A 19853-nucleotide genomic window follows, 5' to 3' on the forward strand; every position below is an offset into this window, starting at 1 on the left:
AGAAAGAAAAGAGTCCTTATATCCGGCCCTAGAGTCATACCTGCCATTTCGGTCTCAAAGAACCCAACCAGCGACTGCATGCAGGATAGGACCCAGCGGTCTGTCACGTTGGCACTTTCTTTAACCGTGTTCTCATTGTACAGGAACTCCATTTCTTCCTCCTGGGGAGTGACAAGTCACTGAAACGTTCTGTGTGCTTAGGGGAAATTACCGCACAGAAATGAATGCTTTGAATCACTCCACCTGAAAGTAGCTCACAACAATCCACAAAACCCCAGAACCCAATGGGCAATTTAAATTTCTGACTGGCTAAGTGAAATAAGCCATACAGAGAAAGACAGATACCATATGGTTTCACTCTTATGTGGATCCTGAGAAACTTAACAGGAACCCATGGGGGAGGGGAAGGAAAAAAAAAAAAAAAAAAAAGAGGTTAGAGTGGGAGAGAGCCAAAGCATAAGAGACTGTTAAAAACTGAGAACAAACTGCGGGTTGATGGGGGGTGGGAGGGAGGAGAGGGTGGGTGATGGGTATTGAGGAGGGCACCTTTTGGGATGAGCACTGGGTGTTGTATGAAAACCAATTTGTCAATAAATTTCATATATAAAAAAAAAATAATAAATAAATAAACAAACAAATAAATAAATAAATTTCTGACTGTCGCAGTATTTTCCAAATAAGCTCCACACTTGGGATATTACGTCCTCAATGAATTACATTTTTGAGTGAAGTAAAGAAAATTTAGAGGAAAAATATCCCTTTGCACCAAAAAGTTTATGAATTGAAAAATATTCCAAAGTCTTATAAGTGTAGGATTTAGTTACTTAAAGCTGCATAGCAAAAGCTAGTACAGCTGGCCAGGACTGGATGAAGGTGTATAAACCAAACACGAACACTAGGAATTTATATCTCTGCTTTACTGTCCACTGTACTGAATGCTTTGACTCGCCCCTCCTTTCCCCTGCAAAACCCTCCTCAAGCTGAAGGCCCATTTCACCCATGCCCCCCACACTGTAGCAACCCCAGGCTGGCAGAGCAATGGCCATGCTAATGGTGGCCCTGATCTGAGGGCCTGATGGTGGAGCTCGTGCCCGGCTGCCAAGCCCAAGAGAGCCCCATGGTGCTCCCGAGTCCCGCACCAGCTAGAGGCCTGCAGGGACCTGCCTGCCCTCCATGACTCACAGGGAGAGGCCACATCAGGAGACGAGCCAGAGGCAGCCAACGGTGAACAGCCAGCCCACTGGAGTGTGGCCTCCAACCAATTTCCAGAAAGGATTAATGTTGCGTGATTAGTCAATGGTATCGTACACAGGCGCTGGACATAGAAGATGCGTGGTATTGGGGTCTGACCCCAAACGGAGCCCTGAGAGCACAGACAGGCACCCCCGTGCAATGGAGCCTCAGGGGAGGTGGCTTCTCAGACGGGGCACAGAACCTCCCCAAGGCACTTCCACACACACCACAATCCTGGTTTTTCCTCCTAACAACCCAGTGGGACGTCTCTCACTTTCAGAGCCTGGACCCGGATGCACCACTGAGCACCGTGTGTAGCAGCCTCTCCTCAGCGTCTCCTCACTGCAGGCGGCCGACTCACCCCCAGCCCACCTGTCAGCCTGGGGTCCAGGAGGGAGGGCAAGTGGGGGATCAATAAACCTCCAAGGGGACTCCTCTGCAGGGGCCCAGCATGCCGCAGAGGCCAGCTGGAGCCCACCCAGTGCAGACCCCAGACTGTGCACTTTCACTGGTGGCCCCCCAATAGCTCTGAGCCCCATCCACAGGGACCGCTTTGTGGCATTGCCCATGGAGCTCTTTCCTACACAAACCCAAGCCCACACCTTCTGCAGCCTCAGCACGTTCTGGATGAAGAAGCGATAGGCGTTGTACCACGGGAGCAGCATGTCCTTCAAGACATCACGCACACCCTCCTCCTTAAAGCGGAGGTTTTCTGCTCTCACCACAGGGGAGTTGATCAGATATAATCTGGATGAGGAGAAAAAACACACAGAAAAGGAACATAGAAATTAAAACAAGTATTATTATTGGGCATGTTGACAAGACAAACAAGAAAATTAGCATTTTTACATAAAGGGGGAGAATCACCAATACTCTTCTAATGGTCAATTTAAAAGCGACAAAGCTCTTACCCTGTGTAGGAAAACTAGTGAATAACGAAGGGGAGACGTAACCCCTACCAAGATGTGGCACTCGGCCAACCCAGGTGCACCCGTAGGGATTCACAGAAGGAGCAGAGGGCTCCAGAGGACAGAGGCCAGGGGTGCTGCTAAACACCAGATGGGACAGTCCTCACTGCAATGACTGACGTGGCTCTCAGGTTGTCAGCAGGCCCAAGGGGAAGTCTAACAGATAACTGGGGGGTGGGGGAGGACACCCCATTCACTGCCCCTGGGCCACACAGCAACTGCCAACGTGCTTGGGCACAGCCCCTGGATGTGTCTCCGTGTCTGTGGCAGGAGGAGGCGGGACGAGACGTCTGTGGTTCCCCTGCCACCCAAACACTTCATGTCCATGACTAGGACTCCTATTTCAAGTGGTGGCTCACGTTTCTCTACAAGCTTTTCGATATTAGTTTTTATGTGCTCTAGCATAAATATACCACAGATGGCCCTTCTGAGGAGCAAATGTAAAAAAGGACTAAATGGCCAAGGAGATGGAGTCAGGGGAGGGAGGGAGGCAGAAAGCCCAGCAGCCGGCCCGAGAGCAACACAGGCCCAGTTCCCCACAATACCTCTGGGTTTGCACACGCTGCTGTTACTTAGAAAACCACCTTGCGGGTTTGGAGCCAACACCACACCAACATAACTGACCACATTACCACACACACTTTTCAAAAGCTAATTATAAACCAAATTAAGGAACACGATCAATAAAGGGAGCTTACATAAAACGACATTATACACAGGGCAGGGCAGTGGCTTGTACCTGAGGGCGTCAGCACCATATTTATGGATGATTGAAAGTGGATCCGGATAATTCTTTTTTCGCTTGCTCATTTTTTGGCCATCACTTGAAAAAACAAAAGGGAGATGCCAATCAAATGCGTCACTGTTGCGGTTTATCTTTACATATGGTTATAGGTCACTTGCAAACTGGAATACATAAATGTAAGTGGCATAAGGGCACAATAGGTAGTCTTTCTGAACATGGTGGTGAGTCAGTGGAGAAGTTGAAAACACAGGCTCAGCATTTATCCCAGAGAAATGAAAACCTGAATTGGTGCAAAAGCCTGTAACAGCAGTTCATAGTCAGCAACCACTGGGGACAACCCCATGTCCTCCGGCAGGCTATGGTCAAGCTGCTGTCACCCGCACCCGGAGCACGGCTCCACCAAGGACACAACTTTCCTAAGGAATCTCCAGGGCATTTCACTGAGTGGCAAAGCCAGGCCCTAAGTCATAGAGGGTAGGATTCCATTCACATAACAGAACTTGAAGTGATGGAATCAGAGATGAAGAGCAGACTAGTGGTTGCTGGGGGGCCAGGGGCAATGGTGGGGGGGTGGGGGTGGGGGGAGTCCTGGGATGTCAAAACAGTCTAGTACCTTGACCGTGCTGGTGGGCACAGGGACCTACATGTGTGGTAACTGTGTGCAACTAAGCACGCCAGCAAATGGGTACATGTGAGACAGGGGGCTGAACAGGATGGGGTGGTGATGATGCTGGGTCTGAAAAGTGTGACCTGGCAAAGCACACCAGGGCTCTCTGTTACTGCTGCACAACTGTACGCAAATCTACGATTCAATAATGTTTTCAATTAAAAAAACTCCAAAGATGCACAGACAGTAGAGCCAGACTCCCTGTGTGCACAAGGTGACTTTATCATCGTTGGCTGTGTTACTTTGAGCAAGTTGCTTATTCTGTATCTCAAACTCCTCAAATGTCCAAATGGGATAAGAAAAGGACCCACGTCAGTTCTGGGGCTCTGATGAGAGAAAACGAAACACTCACAGCAGGGCCTGCACAATGTCCTGCCTCGGAAAACACAAGGCAAGGTATCTATGTAAATGTTTACTTCTTATTTTTAGTAATTTGCACTTGACTTTTAATGACTACGGGTAATAGAAGAAAAAATAAGAATCCTCTATGACTTTGAAAATCTCTAGAACCCATAGTTCCCTCATGTTAAAAAGACAAAAAAAAATCTTTATTAAAGGACCAGGGTACAGATTAAATGAGTACCAGCAGCGAATGTACTTTATCACAGGATGCATGCCCCCACCCCCCTCAGGCCTCACTCTCCAGTCTGCCCTTCTCCCTGGGAGGGACCAACACTGGGAGAGAAGTGGGCGGGAGGGGAGGGGAGGGGAGGGGAGAGAAGAGCAGCAACAAGAAATGGCTAGACCCGCCCGGACCATGGCTGCTAGAGCAAAGGGCCAGGGACAAGCACCTGCCTGGCCAGGACGAGCCCGTTCACAATCACGTTCCTGAAAGGCGGCTGTCCGAAGAGAGCCGTGGCCAGCACCAGCAGGGTGTAAAACCTGGAAAAAACCCATAAACAGATCAGCAACAATAGAAAAGGAATCTGAGCAAAGGAAAAAAGACTATGTTTATTTATAGTACTAAATTTCTATTTTATATCAGTTACCCTTATTCATTGTTTATGACAAAGGTTCTTGGCTGGTGACACTGGAAACATTTGGGGGTGTGCTGAAAAACCACACAGGACCCCACTGCAGACAAATCAGGTCAGAAAACAGAAAATGTGACTGAAAGCTAATAAAGTACCCCAGCAGCTGAGGACAGAACTGCCGCCCTCCTCAGGGGCCAGCTGGCAGCCTCTCGGGACCCCTAGACATGCCAGGCTGAAAATCCAGGTGTGTGTGGCCTTAGCATAATGTCACATGAGACAGTCTGAGGACAGAAGATGCAGAAGGCACTCTCCCCCAAAAGTCAGACAGCAGAGACTAGGAATGCAGATGACATCTTTGCTCTGCCAGACGCCACGCACACTGCTGCCTTGCTAGCTCGCTTGTTCCCTAAACTCCACCACATCCCTGCAGCCACCCTAGTGAGTGATGCTCCAGTGTCACTTCCAACCTGGTTTTGCACCCCAAGACATGACAGGACATGGACGGTTGAGGGTGGACCAGGCAGCCTTCCTCTGAAGGTGGGTCAGGAGGTCCTGGCTGCCAGGACAGGCAGCCTGAGCCTGAGGCAGGTGGGGAGAGACGTGCACTGAGGGACCCACAGGACTGTCAAGGGCTGGCAGACATCGCCACCCCCCCAGGGACATAACCTGCTGGTGAGGCATCTGGCCTTCCCTAAGAAGGGCTTTGGACCTGTTCCTAAAGATAAATGGATTGGAGGCTGAAAATGGCACTTTCTGGAACGTTAAGACTGGAATTCAATTTGTGATGTCTATTGCAAGATGTAAAAGTAGAAAATGACACTAATGTTCCTGAAACACTGCTATAAAAACATTACTAATCAAAGTGGAATTAGAACCTGGGCCAGCCAAATTTCTCATCCATGAGAAGGGAACTCACCTTTTTCTAACCCACAAGACAAGGGTACTGCTTTAAACAGGCACCAGATAAAAACAATGCCAAAAGCCTTCCCCTCCTTGCTTTTTCCCCCCAAGTCTGGATTTTTTAGAATGTTGATTTTATGAGGCTAGCTTTAACATCTGAGTACTCTTCCAAGTATTCTTTAAATCTGTAGCACCCAAATCATTATCTTACATGTAAGTACTCATTAAACATTTGAATAGCTTGTTTAAAATGAGTAAGAACATACATTTTGTTTTATACCACTTAATCTTCAAGTATAACAAATCTCTCTATTCCAAAATGTCAATGAAATAATTCAAACTCTAAAACAGCTTTACTGCAGTGAGAGATCTCTACACAAAAGAAACTTTATTATTTACTTATTTTTATGTTTATTTTTCAAACAGAGAGAGAGAGATCACGAGAGCATATGAGGGCAGAGACAAAGGGACAAGATCTAAAGAAGGCTTTGTGTAGATAGCAGAGAGCCTGATGTGAGGCTTGAACTCACAAACCACAAGATCATGACCTGAGTCAAAGTCAGACACTTAACTGACTTAGCCATCCAGGAGTCCCTCAAAAGACACTGTAATAATATGTTGGGTGGTGAGGGGCAGAGGGCAAGAACAGAGCCTGTCTTGTTTGACACAATCCCTCCAGCACCCAGCTAATCGATGTTAGGTGCTCAGTAAAATACCCTGAAATCCAATAAAATGAAATCAGTAAAATTCTTGAAAGAACAAAGAACATACCATCCTCTGGTTTGGTCGATGCCTTCGGCAATGAAGTCTGCAGGAAATGCATCATCAAACTCCCTCTTGTTTTCAAATGGATAATGAACTTGAGCATAGGGCATGCTGCCACTCTCGAACCAACAGTCAAACACCTCAGAGATACGACGCAACACCCCCTTCCCACAACGGGAAGGGATGGTCAGATGGTCAATGCTAAGAAACAAAGCAAAGCCACTTCTATTAGTTCTAACTACAAAACAACTTGCGGTCTAATTACCAAGAGGAAACACGATACCTATCAAGCTTTCATCTGCAAACAGAAACACTGGTAGTTATCACAGGCTGTCAGAGGGCACTGTGATGCTCAATCTGGGGGGTTCATACCATAGTCACCCGACATCCAACTCCAGGACAGAGGCCACCCTTCGTGAACATGACCCGAGTCACCAACAAAGTAACTCAGCAAACCAGTACTTGATTCCGACACGTAGCTCTGAGATCTGTTCTACAGACGTCTCCCCAGCACCTAGCCGGGTGCTCTCTAAATGACGGAACAAAGAAAAGCAGACGTTCAGAGACTGACCTCTCTCTGTGGAGATCAGAGACCTTCGCTCCTGACAGTTCTTCAAGCTCTGCCATTGATCCAATGCATACTACCTGTCAAAGCAAAGTCAAAAGGCAGAAGAATCTCAGAGCCAAAGACCACACAGCTTTACTTTACGCAACATTCACACTTAGTTTTGGAAACCTCTGACTTTCAGGATGGCTGTCAGTAATGTGGCTTACGTCATCAAAGGCTGCAGGTCACTGAGGAGATGAGAGGGCTCCACTATATCAGGAGTCCCTACATGGAGAGGACCTAACAGCATCCACTCAACACGTACTTTTGAGGGTTTACTAGCAACCAGCATAAATGAAATGCCTCGACTATTATTCTGAGGCATCTTAGTTTCTTCTCAGCACTTGAATTTGGCTCTTTAATCTGGAATCTTTCTAAGTCAAAGCTAGAAGTAAATTATTGTGCATGGACCGGATCAAACTAATGAGATCACAACACCTCACTCAGGATTGCATCCAGCTGGGCAGCCCAAGCAGGAACTGCTGTGGGTCTCACCGGGGTGTCTGCTCCCTAGGGAGCACGCACAGCCCTTTCCTTAGCCCTCAGTCTTGGCTACCTAACTGCTGTTTTTTTCATGTCTTGTAGTCTTCATGCCAAAGGCCGCCATGGGGGTATATCTACAGACACGTATGCGTATTTACACACATAATCATTTGGCTTTATAAAACGTAAGGTTGGCAATGCTTTGGTAATTTTTAAATTTTTAAAACTTTATTTATTTATTTTGAGAGAGACAGAGATGGTGTGAGCAGGAGAGGGGCAGATAGTGGGAGAGAGAGAATCCCAAGCAGGCTCTGCACTGTCAGCGCAGAGCATGACATGGGGCTTGAACTCATGAAACCGTGAGATCATGACCTGAGCGGAAACCGACAGTTGGATGCTTAACTGGCTGAGCCACCCAGGCATCCCTGGTAATGTTTTTTAAGCCTTCCCTTTACACTGCTATGAGGGTAGATTCACATGCTATGGCACAGTGCAGGTGTGGAGTCTCCATTCCGATTATCAGTTACTCACAAGGAGAGAAAAGGGGGTGAGCAACACAGAGTGATAAATACAATTTAAAAATATTTAACAGAAGTAAAAATAAGTTAACTGTCCCTCCCCCCAAATTCTTATTTATATGATTCTAGGAAGAATAAAGAGAAACAGATGAAATAAGAAAGGAGCAAAGAGAAAAGAAATAGTATCAGACACACAAATGAGGTGCTTTAGCAAAAATCAACAGAATGCATGGCCTCACCTCCTCGAAGTCATCACTGACCCACAGGGGGATAGGGGTGCCCCAGTATCTGTTTCTGGAAATTGCCCAGTCACGTGCATCTTTTAGCCAATTTCCAAATCGCTTTTCTCGCACAAACTCTGGGACCCTGCAATAAACAGATCAGAGAGCATGGTCCAGGAGCTCAGCATGTGTCAGAGCAGTAAGCACAAATGGCTTTTGTAGGTACATTAAAATATAAACATATATCCTTAAAATGACTGTTATTTAAGGCTAACAGAAGAGAAAAATGCTCCCTCCATATGCCTTATCACAGAAAGGATGCTACTTCTCTTATATAATATTATTTAGATAATTTCACGGTGTTGAAAATACAGAATAAAAAATAGCTATTATTATAGTGTTTAATAAAAGATGACCCCTAGAACTACTATATTTGGGGACAATGATAAGCCAATGCTCCCTACCCAATGACACAGGACATTGTGAAGACACACATCTCACTGCTCACCAGTAACACAGGTCATTGTTCTTCAACAGCTGGTCCACCATGTGCTCCACCCGTACGAACCAGCTAGGCACTGCTTTGTAAATGAGGGGGGTGTCCGACCTGGGGAAGCAACAATGCAGGATGTGCTGGTCAGACTGAGGTGTGCAGGCACCCAGGGTAAGGCCAACTTTTAGTTTCTTACTGACGTCACCACCACCTATTTGGCCTTCTGCTAATACTTGTTTTTATTGCAAATACTAATGCCTACGGCCTTGGTACTGGTCATCTCCACAACACCAAGAAGGCAAAAGTTAATAAAAGATTAAAAAGAAAAATAGGGGCGCCTGGGTGACTCAGTTGGTTAAGTGTCCAACTCTTGATTTCAGGTCAGGTCATGATCTCATGGTTCCTAAGTTCAAGCCCTATGTCACCACAGAGCCTGCTTGTGATTCTCGCCCTCTCTCTCTCTCTGACCCTCCCCCACTCACACTCTCTTAAATTTTTTTTTTTTGCAACGTTTATTTTTATTTTTGGGACAGAGAGAGACAGAGCATGAACGGGGGAGGGGCAGAGAGAGAGGGAGACACAGAATCGGAAACAGGCTCCAGGCTCTGAGCCATCAGCCCAGAGCCTGACGCGGGGCTCGAACTCCCAGACTGCGAGATCGTGACCTGGCTGAAGTCGGACGCTTAACCGACTGCGCCACCCAGGCGCCCCAACACACTCTCTTAAAATAAATAAACATTAAAAAAAAAAAAAAAAAAGAACACGAAGGGGTGCCTGGGTGGCGCAGTCAGTTAAGCATCCTACTTTGACACAGGTCGTGATCTCGCGGTTCACGAGAGTTCAAGCCCCACGTCGGGCTCTGTGCTGTCAACTCAGGGCCTGGAGCCTATTTTGGATTCTGTATCTCCCTCCTTCTCTGACCCTCTCTTGCTCATGCTGTCTCTGTCTCTCTCTCTCTCTCTCTCTCTCTCTCTCTCTCAAAAATAGACATTTAAAAACAAAATTGAACAAGAAGGAAAATATAGTTCTGCTGGTGTGTGATAGCTATCTAAGAAATGATGTCAACTTCAGCAAAAAGGAAATGTGGGAACAGAACTTGATGTCCCCAAACATTCCATTTTCACCCACCTCTTCATAGTACGATCTTGTATTCAAACTTGTATCATGTTATATCTCTCACTAAATTCCACCAGGAAATGGTAGAGATCAGTCTCACCTAAAGAAATGTGGACCTGACACCAAATATTTGTCTACAATGATACTTCTCAGACAACTGCTGAGGAAAACAATAACTACACATATTCATGGAATTCAAGAGGGCAGTTTCCAAACATGAACCCTAAAGGACACAAATGAGGGGAACCCCAGATTGACAAAAGCGGGTGCACACACTACATGTCCCCATAGACTAGAAGCTTGAGCTATAAGTCTTTGCTTTTTCTCACCTCCAGCAGAAAGGGTAGCTGTGAGTAAAGGTGCTAGCAACAAGAAGTCGGCCTTTTTCTTTCAGGGTCCTGATGATGTTTTTGTCAGCATCCTGTTAGAAAAATAAATGCACAGTCATTAAAATATCCTACAATACTTGGTAACACAATATAATTATGTACATTACTACAATCTGATATTTTGATATGTTTACTATGAATAAAAGGCAAAAATGACACATGTATTATAAAAATACCCAGCCCACATTTTGGGCACAGTCTACCTTTAGGTACTTATTAAGCACTTCTACACCACATAAGATAGTGAAGTCTTCCACCAGCAATGGCTGCCCCGAGGCCACAAAGCTGGTTTGGGGGTTACCAATCAGAGCCTAGTTTCCTGCCTTTGAAACTATAACATACTTCCTCTCAAGATACTAGACACTTACAATGTGGCCGATAATATCTATCTTTCTGGTTTTATGTGCTGAAACCAAACCAAATAAAAAAAAAACAATTTCCTGGAAAAGAAAAAAATCCAGGTATGAAGCTACTTAATAAGAAGCTGATTAAACAAAGAAATATGATGAAATCCACACCTTTCTCTGTCCTACAGACACAGACCTTCACATACTGTCCTGTGAAATCTGTCACTTCTGCTGTGAAACAGCCTGAAGCATCCACAGGGCAAACAGGAGGAGAGTCTTTCTGAATGATGCTGAAGTCCATACAGACCCGATAGTCATCCTGGGGAGAAGGAAACAGGTTAAGTGTATTCAAGACAGGAGTGTGGGAAGTGACTGATTCACAAGAGAATGCTCTGTCTTCTGACATACGACTTAATCGACTTTAATTATCCTCTCACCTGAAGTTAATTCAGGACCATTCAGATACCCCCTTATAGTTGGACAGGGACTACATCATCTTTCCAGCCATTACTTCACAGACCCCTATATACAGCAGAGCATCCACTAAGTGAGAAGGAAGAGGACACACATGTACCCCTGGTGAACATACTTGCACAAATACTCAACATAACATTCACAAACTGCACTCAACACTATACTAAAAGAATCATTCACCACGATCAGGTGGGATTAACTCTGGGGATGCAAGGGTGGTTCAATATCCACAAATAAATCAATGTGATACACCACATTAACAAAATGAAGGGTAAAAACCATATGATCATCTCAAAAGATGCAGAAGAAGCACTTGACAAAATTCAACATCCATTCATGTAAAAAACCCTCAAGAAAGTGGGTTTAGAGGGAACTTAATAGTGGCCATCTATGGAAAACCCACAGCTAGTATCATACTAGATGGTGAAAAACTGACAGCTTTTCCTTCAAGATGAGGAACAAGGATGTCCACTCTCACCATTTTTAATCAACACAGTACTAAAAGTCCTAGCAACAGCAATTAGACAAAAAAAAACCCAAAAAACAAAAAGAGACATCCATATTGGTAAGAAAGAAGTTCAACTGCCACTTAACAGATGACATGATGACCATATACAAAAAACTCTAAAGACTCCACCAAAAAACTATTAGAATAAATGAACTCAGTAAAGTTGCAGGATGCAAAATTAATACACAGAAATCTGATGTGTTTGCAGACACTAATAATGAAACAGCAGAAAAGATAAATTAAGAAAATGATTCCATTTACAATTACACTAAAATAATAAAATACCTAGGAATAAACTTAACCAAGGAGGTGAAAAACCTTTCTGTACTCTGAAAATATAAAACATTGATAAAAGAAATTGAAAATGCCACAAACAAATGGAAAGAAATTCTATGCTCATGGACTGGAAGAACAAATATTGTTAAAATGACTATAGTACTCAAAGCAATCTACAGGACACATGCAATCCCTATCCAAAACACCAATAGCATTTTTCACAGAACTAGAACAAATACTACTGAAATTTTCTTGAACCACAAAAGATTCCAAATGGTCAAAGCAACCTTGAGAAAGAGTAAAGCTAGAGGTGCTGCACTCCCAGATGTCAAGGCACACTGCAACGCTGTCGTGATCAAAGCAGTATGGCACTGGCACAAAAATGGACACACAGATCAATAGAAAAGAACAGAGGGCCCAGAAATAAAGCCATGTTTATATGGTCTATTAATCTATGACAAAGGAAGCAAGAATATACAATAGGGAAAAGACAGTCTCTTTAATAAATGGTGTTGGGAAAAACAGAATGGAGGTTCCTCAAAAAATTAAAAATAGAAATATCATATGGTCTAGGAAATCCAGTCCTGGCTATTTACCTGAAGAAAATAGTAATTCAAAAATATATATGCATCCCTATGTTTACTGCAGCATTATTTACAAAGCAATGATATGGAAACAACCCAAGTGTCCAACAGATGAATGGACAAAGAATATGTGGTAAATATACAATGGAGTATTTTTAAGCCATAAAAAAAATTGGGATCTTGCCATTCCTGACAACATGGATGGACTCAGAGGGTATTATGCTAAGTGAAATAAATCAGACAGAAAAAGACAACATATGAATTCACTCCTACGTGGAACCTGAAAAATAAAAATCCAAACATACCCAGTATGTGACAAATACAATTTTAAAGGAAAAACTAAAGCACATTTTAAAACCAAGTTTTTTTAAAATTTATTATCAGTGAAGAAGTCATACTAGTTGACTTGAAAACTATCATGAGTAACTAAAATCTGACTAGTTCTTAAAACCTAGTAAAGAGTATTATTAAGAATGCTTCCGTCATATTCAATTTTGTGATAATTAAGGAAGCATTAACTTTACTGGGTGCAACAGTGGCATGGTAGCATATTAAAAACGAAAGTTCTGATCAGTCACAGATGTGTACGGATGAAGACCACGATGCTGAGGATTTGTTTCAAAACCCTCAGTCCTAAGTAGAGAAGGTGTGGGCGGAAAAGGAGAAGGAAGAAGATAAAACGGATCAATGCAGGTGGGTGATGTGAACATAAGGATTTATTATAACATCTCTTTACTTCCGGGTATGTTTGAAGATTTCCATAATAAAAATCTCTGCCAAGGTTAAGTATGAAAGCAAATGATGAATGGAGACAGACTAGCTTCACTCTCACTGACAAAACGATCAAGCTGAGAAGAGTATGTAGGTAGGTCCCCAGTGGGTGTTTTATTCATACACAAGTTACATCAAAAGAATTGCATTTTTGGAAAAATTACTCTGGGCAACATGTAAAATTAACCACACCATCCTGCTTCGAAGAGGTCAAATCCTCTCATCACAGTGTTCAGACGAGCACAGTGGAGGTGATACCACCTCTCAGCACTGACAGTCATGGTGACCGCACAGAACTGCACACGGTAGAGAGTAGAGGGCACGGTGAGTACATTACGAATGAATGAAAACAAAGAATGCCTTTCATTCAGAAAGACCAAATGGCTGGGGATGCCCAGGATTTAGCTCACCACTTTCAGAGATGAGCTCAGGGTGAAAAAAATTGCAGATATAAGTTTGATAAGCCATCTTTTGGGGGCAGTGAGCCTGCAAAGTGTTGGGCCTCATGATGTGGGCAAGCATGAGGTGCGCTCGCACACGCACACACGTGGGCACACTCGCGCACACACACGCTCATGGCACACACGAGACCCACTTATGAGAGCTCTACTACTCACAGCACCAAAGTACGGAGCCTGGTGCACCACTCCAGTGCCCTCCTCCTCCCGCACATAGCTGTCGGTGAGCACCGTGAAAGCGCCGTTCTCCTTGCACTGCAACAGAAAGGTCAGCAGGTGTAGTGAATGGAACACATTTTAGGATTAATTTCATAACGGTATTTGCTAAGAGCCTGAAAAAACTAACACGCAAAATTATTTTCAGAGATAGGACAGAATAATTCAGACTGGGAAGAAACATGCTAACTCAATACATCTTTTCTGTAATTTATCACTTAGAAATGAAATAATTACCTAAAATGAAATAATTACGTGAAGATTTATCTGAAGAAATGCAGAGAAAATGTTCGAACTTCCCCAGTCACAAAATGGGGCTTTCTGTGAGTCCTGCTGACCTCCCAGCCATGCCAGCACCTGGTGTGCGGAGTTTTGTGCAGCCTCAAAAAATGTCCCCTAACCCGCCGCACCTCTGGGGTGCTCCCAGTCACCTTTCTGTCGGCCCTGCCACCAGGGCAAACCCTCAAGGAGCCAGAATGGGCACCTGGAGTGACAACCTCTGGTTAACGGCGCTCTGCGCACTGTGACACGGAGGGACGCACTGTTGCAAAGTCACGTTACTACCTGTGATGCTACAGACCTCCTCCTTCCACCTTCACCTCTCCCTATGTGTTTCCAATACACCGTCTCAGCCAAACCGATCCTCTGCTAGTCTTTCTGTCTTCGTGAAGACTACTTTCAGAATAGATTTTCACACTTAATCGCATTTAATCCAATGATCTTGTGAAAAAGGCACACGGTATTTCTGTGTTTCAAATATATTGATTCTATTTTCATTTCATTGATGAACTAACTCAGAACAAAGATGAAATAGTTTGTCCAAATACACAACAGTGATGAACACAACCTGACTCAAGGTCTTCTGGCTCCAAAAACGATGCTATCTTCAACTGCATCACAGCTCTTTGATTCCTTGGCACTTGCCTAAAATCAAACTTGAAAAACAGCCAGGAATTTCTCATTGCTGTAACCTACACCACCTGGAAATATTTTTGGTGTGGGAGGACAGAGGCTGATAGGTGTGTCTTCAATAGTTTAAATGTGGAGTGGGAACACGTGTGCCCTTAGCCTGATGTTCGAGTGGGAGCTGTTTTAGCAGCAGACAGCGGAACCCCACGGGATCCTGTCTCTCGGTCCAGTTCTGGACCCCGAATTGCCAGGGATGGGTGGTCAGTGGTCACCAGAGCTGCAGCACAGCCCCCACAGGTAGCACCTACCCCCATAGCTCCCACTTAATATTTTAGAACATGTGTATCTTAGGGATACATCAGATGATTTTGCCCCAAGTCAAAGAATTTCTAGTACCTGCCTAAAACTCAGTGAAGGTCCCAGAAATTCGGAAGCTATCTGAGTGGAATATGGACCAAGTGCACATTCCAGAAAGACCTCTGACTGAACCCAGACTTCCTCTCTGGTGTGTTTGGGCCCATCTGCTGAGCACTGAGCTCTCCCTGGGTTCTCAAATAGGGTCTGGGTCAGAAAGGGTAAGAGTAACTGATTTAGTGAGAGAGTTTCAAGACAAAACAAATCTGACAAGGGATGCCTGGGTGGCTCAGTCAGTTAAGCGTCTGACTTTGGCTGAGGTCATGATCTCGTGGTTCGTGGGTTCAAGCCCCATGTCAGGCTCTGTGTTGACAGCTTGGAGCCTGGGGCCTGCTTTAGATTCTGTGTCTCCCATTCTCTGCCCCTCCCCCACTTGCACGCGTTCTCGCTCTCTCTCTCAAAAATAAATAGGTGTTTAAAAAATCCGACATAAAACAGAATATGTTAAGATCTATAAGAGAAGAATGTAGTAATGACATTTTTCAGAAGGAGAAACCAGAGGCATTTCAAAAGACGTTTTTCAGGTGGTGTCTGAGTTCAGCCTTGAAGTGTGGATTGTACTTGAGCACCTTAAAGAAGATGAAGGATTTCATAAATAGGAGGAAAACCTACTGAAAACAAAGGCAGGAAAGGAGGGAAAGAAAGGGCCAGTCTGACAGAAGCAAAGGATATGGTTAAAGCAACATTATGGGGTGCCTGGGTGGCTCAGTTGGTTGAGCGTCTGACTTCAGCTCAGGTCATGATCTTGTGATTTGTGACTTTGAGCCCCACATCAGGCTCTGCTGTCATCACCAAGACAGCTTCAGATCCTCTGTTCCCCTCTCTCTACGCCCCCCGCCCCCACCACTCATGGGCACATGCACTCTCTCCCAAAAATAAATAAACATTAAAAAAAAAAAATAAAGCAATATTAGAGGATGTGGCTAGGAAGCACATGGGCCAAATGGAGACCACTTGAGAGGAATGAGCTGGCTGACAGCTGCGGGCTCACAGGGAGCACAGGGAAATCCACCAGCAGCAACCTGGAATGAGGAAGAAGGCCATTACGGTTGACCCTGGAATAACACAGGCTGGAACTGCGGGTCTAGTTAAGCACACTTTTCTCCCTAAGAGTGAACGGCAAAAGCCACAAGACACTTATTGACAATTATTCACCAGTCTCCAGGGAAGTGAATCAAAGGCAACTGGTGCAGAGGTCATACCTGCTGCCCTGAGTTCCCAGAGGCCTGCTGAGGGTGTCAGCAGCCTCCGGAGCCCTGGGGACAGGCAGTGTTGAAGGTTGTATGGCGACAGTGTGGTGGGGTCCAGCACTGAGGGCTGGCAGGCGGGGGGCTGGGCTGCAGAACAGACAGGGCCCACAGGGCAGGGACAGCCTCGTGCAGGGAGACCTGTGTCCCTGTCACCCCTGCTTCCTGAGTCCTCTGGGAACTAGGCTCTGGAGCTGCACCAGGGCAGCCATAGCCCGGAGCCCTTCTTGGCCGGGTGCAGACTCCTCCCTGAAGGCCACCTCAGCCCATGTGTGGCCACAGCTGCAATGGCCTCGGACCAGTGGCATACCTCCAGGGTGATCGGGCAGCTGTCCTGCTGCTACAACTGCGGGGCCAAGGCCACCAGGATGCAGGACATCGCCTTTGTGGTGGCTGGTCAATTTTAGATTTTTTTCTTTTTTAGTGAAGACGTTTTCTTTATTCCTCATTCTCTAAGAGAATTAAACACGGGGAAGCTGAGTTTCATAAACAGGCTTTTCAGTACAAGCTGAGATGCCGTTTTCTTCTTTAGCCTGTAAGACACTGAACAAGTATGATTCTGTAAAAATTCGTATGTACCCATGTCATGCTGCAGCCCTAGTATGTGCAATTATCAATTCAGCAATTGTTCCTGGAAACGCCACATCTGTATTTATAAGTTAGCTGGTATTTTTTCCACAAATGCTTTGTCAGGTTTATGTATTACGATTCTGCTAACCTGATAATAAAGTTGGCTTTCTCTATTCTAGGACAGTATAAATAGCAGCAATGGTTTTTCAAAAAGATGTGCTAGGACTTTGTACTTTGTGTCTTTTTGTGGAGAAAAACTTTTTATACATACTTAATGTTTGGGAAAACAAAGTATTCAGAATTGTTTAAACCACCAAAAAATTTTTTCAATGAATACACTACTGGAAAAACCACTATATGTTTTCTTTACAATTTTCTTCTTTTTTAATGTTTATTGATTTTTGAGAGAGTAGGTGAGCTGGGGAGGGGCAGAGAGAGAGACAGAGAGACATAGAATCTGAAGCTGGCTCCAGGCTCTGAGCTGTTAGCACACAGCCCAATATGGGGCTCGAACTCACGAACCGCAAGAACTCAAGTGGAACTCACGAACCACTCGAACTCACAAACCTGAGTTGAAACCGGATGCTTAACCGACTGAGGCACTCAGGGGCCCCCTTATGATTTTAATAATATTTTCTTTACTCTTGCTTACTTTAAGAATACAGTATATAACACATATAAAATCCAAAATACATGTTAACTATTTGTGTTATTGGTAAGGCTTCTGGTCAACAGTAGGCTATTAACAGCTACATTTTGGGGGGAGTCAAAAGTCACAGTACCCAGATTGGCGCTACTGACCCCCATGTTGTTCGAGGGTCAAAGGTAACTGGGACATGAGAAACACGGGAAAACAGTCAACACAACACAAAAATGAAGACAGATGTGAGCGACACTGTGGACAGAGCCCAAATGGCAGAGATCACCTGCATGAATCAAACTCTGTTCCTGAACCAGAACAGAGGTAAGCAAATGTTTTATCCTGGGCTGTGGTATAAGGTTCTGCCAACTAATACTATGTACAGCTGAATATAATTTTCACATAAGGCATAAAGCCTGGTCTGAGGGTGTTGTTCACTATTTCACTCCAACACATATAGACAGAGATAAACAGGAAATTCCTGCTGACCCTGTTCTTTTATTGGTGGTGGTGGAGTTTCCATGGCAACGATAGCCATGGATTCTCTGTTGGCAGAAAACGAAAACTACATAAAACTGCTTCATGACTCTTAAGAAAACTAGGTTACCAAATGTATGAACTTTGCCTTGATGCCTAGATTTAAAACCCCCACCTCATCAGTTTCCTTGACATGAACTCTGTTGATCGTTAGACACAAGGTTTTATTCTGAGCACTATCTTAAATTCGTGAAACAAACAAAACCAAAACACCTGCAAACCAATAGATTTCCAGGATGAAAATCTATAAGCAATAAAATCTATAAGCAATAAAAATATATACATATAAATCTTCTCAAACTTAAGTGTTTCCTTTCATAACTTTAAGTATTAAAAAAATTCCTATACAATTTTAATTATTAAAACAAGAAGGCAATACACATATAATTTAACTTTATTACTACCAAGAGAGACTTTGGATCCCAACACCCACACAAGCCACAGGATATCCACACAAGCCAAGGGATACCCACACAAGCCACAGACACCCATACAGGTGACAGATACCTACACAAGCCACAGGAAACCCACACAACCCACAGGACAGCAACGCAGTGACTCCCACTGCAGGTGCATCAGAACACTCCAGGGACCCAGTGCCCAGCTATGCAGGACCCACGTCAGGCAGGTCCCTGAACTCACCTGCACAAAATAGTCAAACAGGGGCCTGTACTTCTTGCCTTTGAGACAGGAACCAGGAAATCTAGAAAAAGGAGAAAGGCAAACTCACAATTAGACTAAAACCCTCCAAGAAACAAAACTGCAGCCACATCAAGTCATCACTGCCTGCTGGTTTAGTTGTTTCGTAGTAATGCTGGAATATGTGGTCTGAACATACACAGCAGGAATATTAAAACCGAACTTGAATAAGAAACCTTTTGGGCAGTAGGTGTCTCACCTCTCAAGGTTAAAGAAAGACATACACATATCCACACATACAAATCAGTAATTTGTATACCTTTCAAGGACTTCATAGTCAGTTTCCAGTTTATACAGGGCTGGTAATCTGGCTTCCATTAAAATGAGCAATTTTCCTCTGATGACATCTATGAGAGCAAGGGAAAAAGTGGACTTGAGTGACAGGCTTCGGTGGAGTCTAGAAGCACACTAGCACACTCCTCCCTCCTGGGGTCCTGTATCACCTGTACCTCTTGTGCTCAGCACTCAGAGAAATGTGGCAAGGACACCAACACACACTGCTTTCCAGACCCAAAGACGACGGAAACAGCAGGTGTGCTTACTGAGCTTCTACTCATTTTAAGTATATTAATCTTTATTTTCTCCGACCAAAAGTCATATATGTAAATGTTTAAAAATCTTACCATTGGGCGCCTGAGTGGCTCAGTCGGTTAAGCGTCCGACTTTGACTCAGGTTATAATCTCATGGTTTGTGGGTTCAAACCCTGCAATGGGCTCTATGCTGACAGCTTGGAGCCTGGAGCCTGCTTCGGGTTCTGTGTCTCCCTCTCTTTCTGTCCCCGCCCCCCCCCCCCCGTCTTTATCTTTCCAGATTAAACAAACGTTGAAAAAAAAAATTAAAAATCGTAACATTAACCGGGGCGCCTGGGTGGGTTCAGTCGGTTAGGTGTCCGACTTTGGGTCAGGTCATGATCTTCGTTTGTGAATTTGAGCCCCATTAACAAACGAAGAAACTCACTGAGTAAAAGTCCTCCATAACCATATCCCCATGCAAGACACTATCATTTGAGTGTCTATTTCTTTTTTTTTAAATGTTTATTTATTTATGAGGCAGAGTGTGTGTGAGTCGGGGAGGGGCAGAAGAAAAGGGAGAGAGAATCCCAAGCAGGCTCCACACTGTAAGC

The 19853-nt window shown here is 44.5% G+C and overlaps 1 protein-coding gene across 3 annotated transcripts in view; it reads right to left on the reverse strand.

Annotated features, from left to right (window-relative positions):
- Positions 1–19853, reverse strand: part of IARS1 (isoleucyl-tRNA synthetase 1) — a 68048-nt gene that overhangs the window by 27100 nt on the left and 21095 nt on the right. For all 3 annotated transcript variants that reach the window (XM_006939004.5, XM_011288208.4, XM_011288209.4), the window contains 13 exons: positions 18989–19076; positions 18673–18733; positions 13657–13752; positions 10623–10745; positions 10020–10111; positions 8590–8688; positions 8100–8226; positions 6824–6897; positions 6259–6453; positions 4409–4495; positions 2941–3024; positions 1836–1980; positions 41–161 (listed from right to left, as the gene is read on the reverse strand). In XM_006939004.5, coding sequence (XP_006939066.2) covers positions 41–161; positions 1836–1980; positions 2941–3024; positions 4409–4495; positions 6259–6453; positions 6824–6897; positions 8100–8226; positions 8590–8688; positions 10020–10111; positions 10623–10745; positions 13657–13752; positions 18673–18733; positions 18989–19076 — 1392 coding nt within the window. The remainder of the gene's footprint in view (positions 1–40; positions 162–1835; positions 1981–2940; positions 3025–4408; positions 4496–6258; positions 6454–6823; positions 6898–8099; positions 8227–8589; positions 8689–10019; positions 10112–10622; positions 10746–13656; positions 13753–18672; positions 18734–18988; positions 19077–19853) is intronic.

The sequence above is a fragment of the Felis catus genome, chromosome D4 (assembly GCF_018350175.1).
Source record: "Felis catus isolate Fca126 chromosome D4, F.catus_Fca126_mat1.0, whole genome shotgun sequence".
NCBI classification, from domain to species: domain Eukaryota; kingdom Metazoa; phylum Chordata; class Mammalia; order Carnivora; family Felidae; genus Felis; species Felis catus.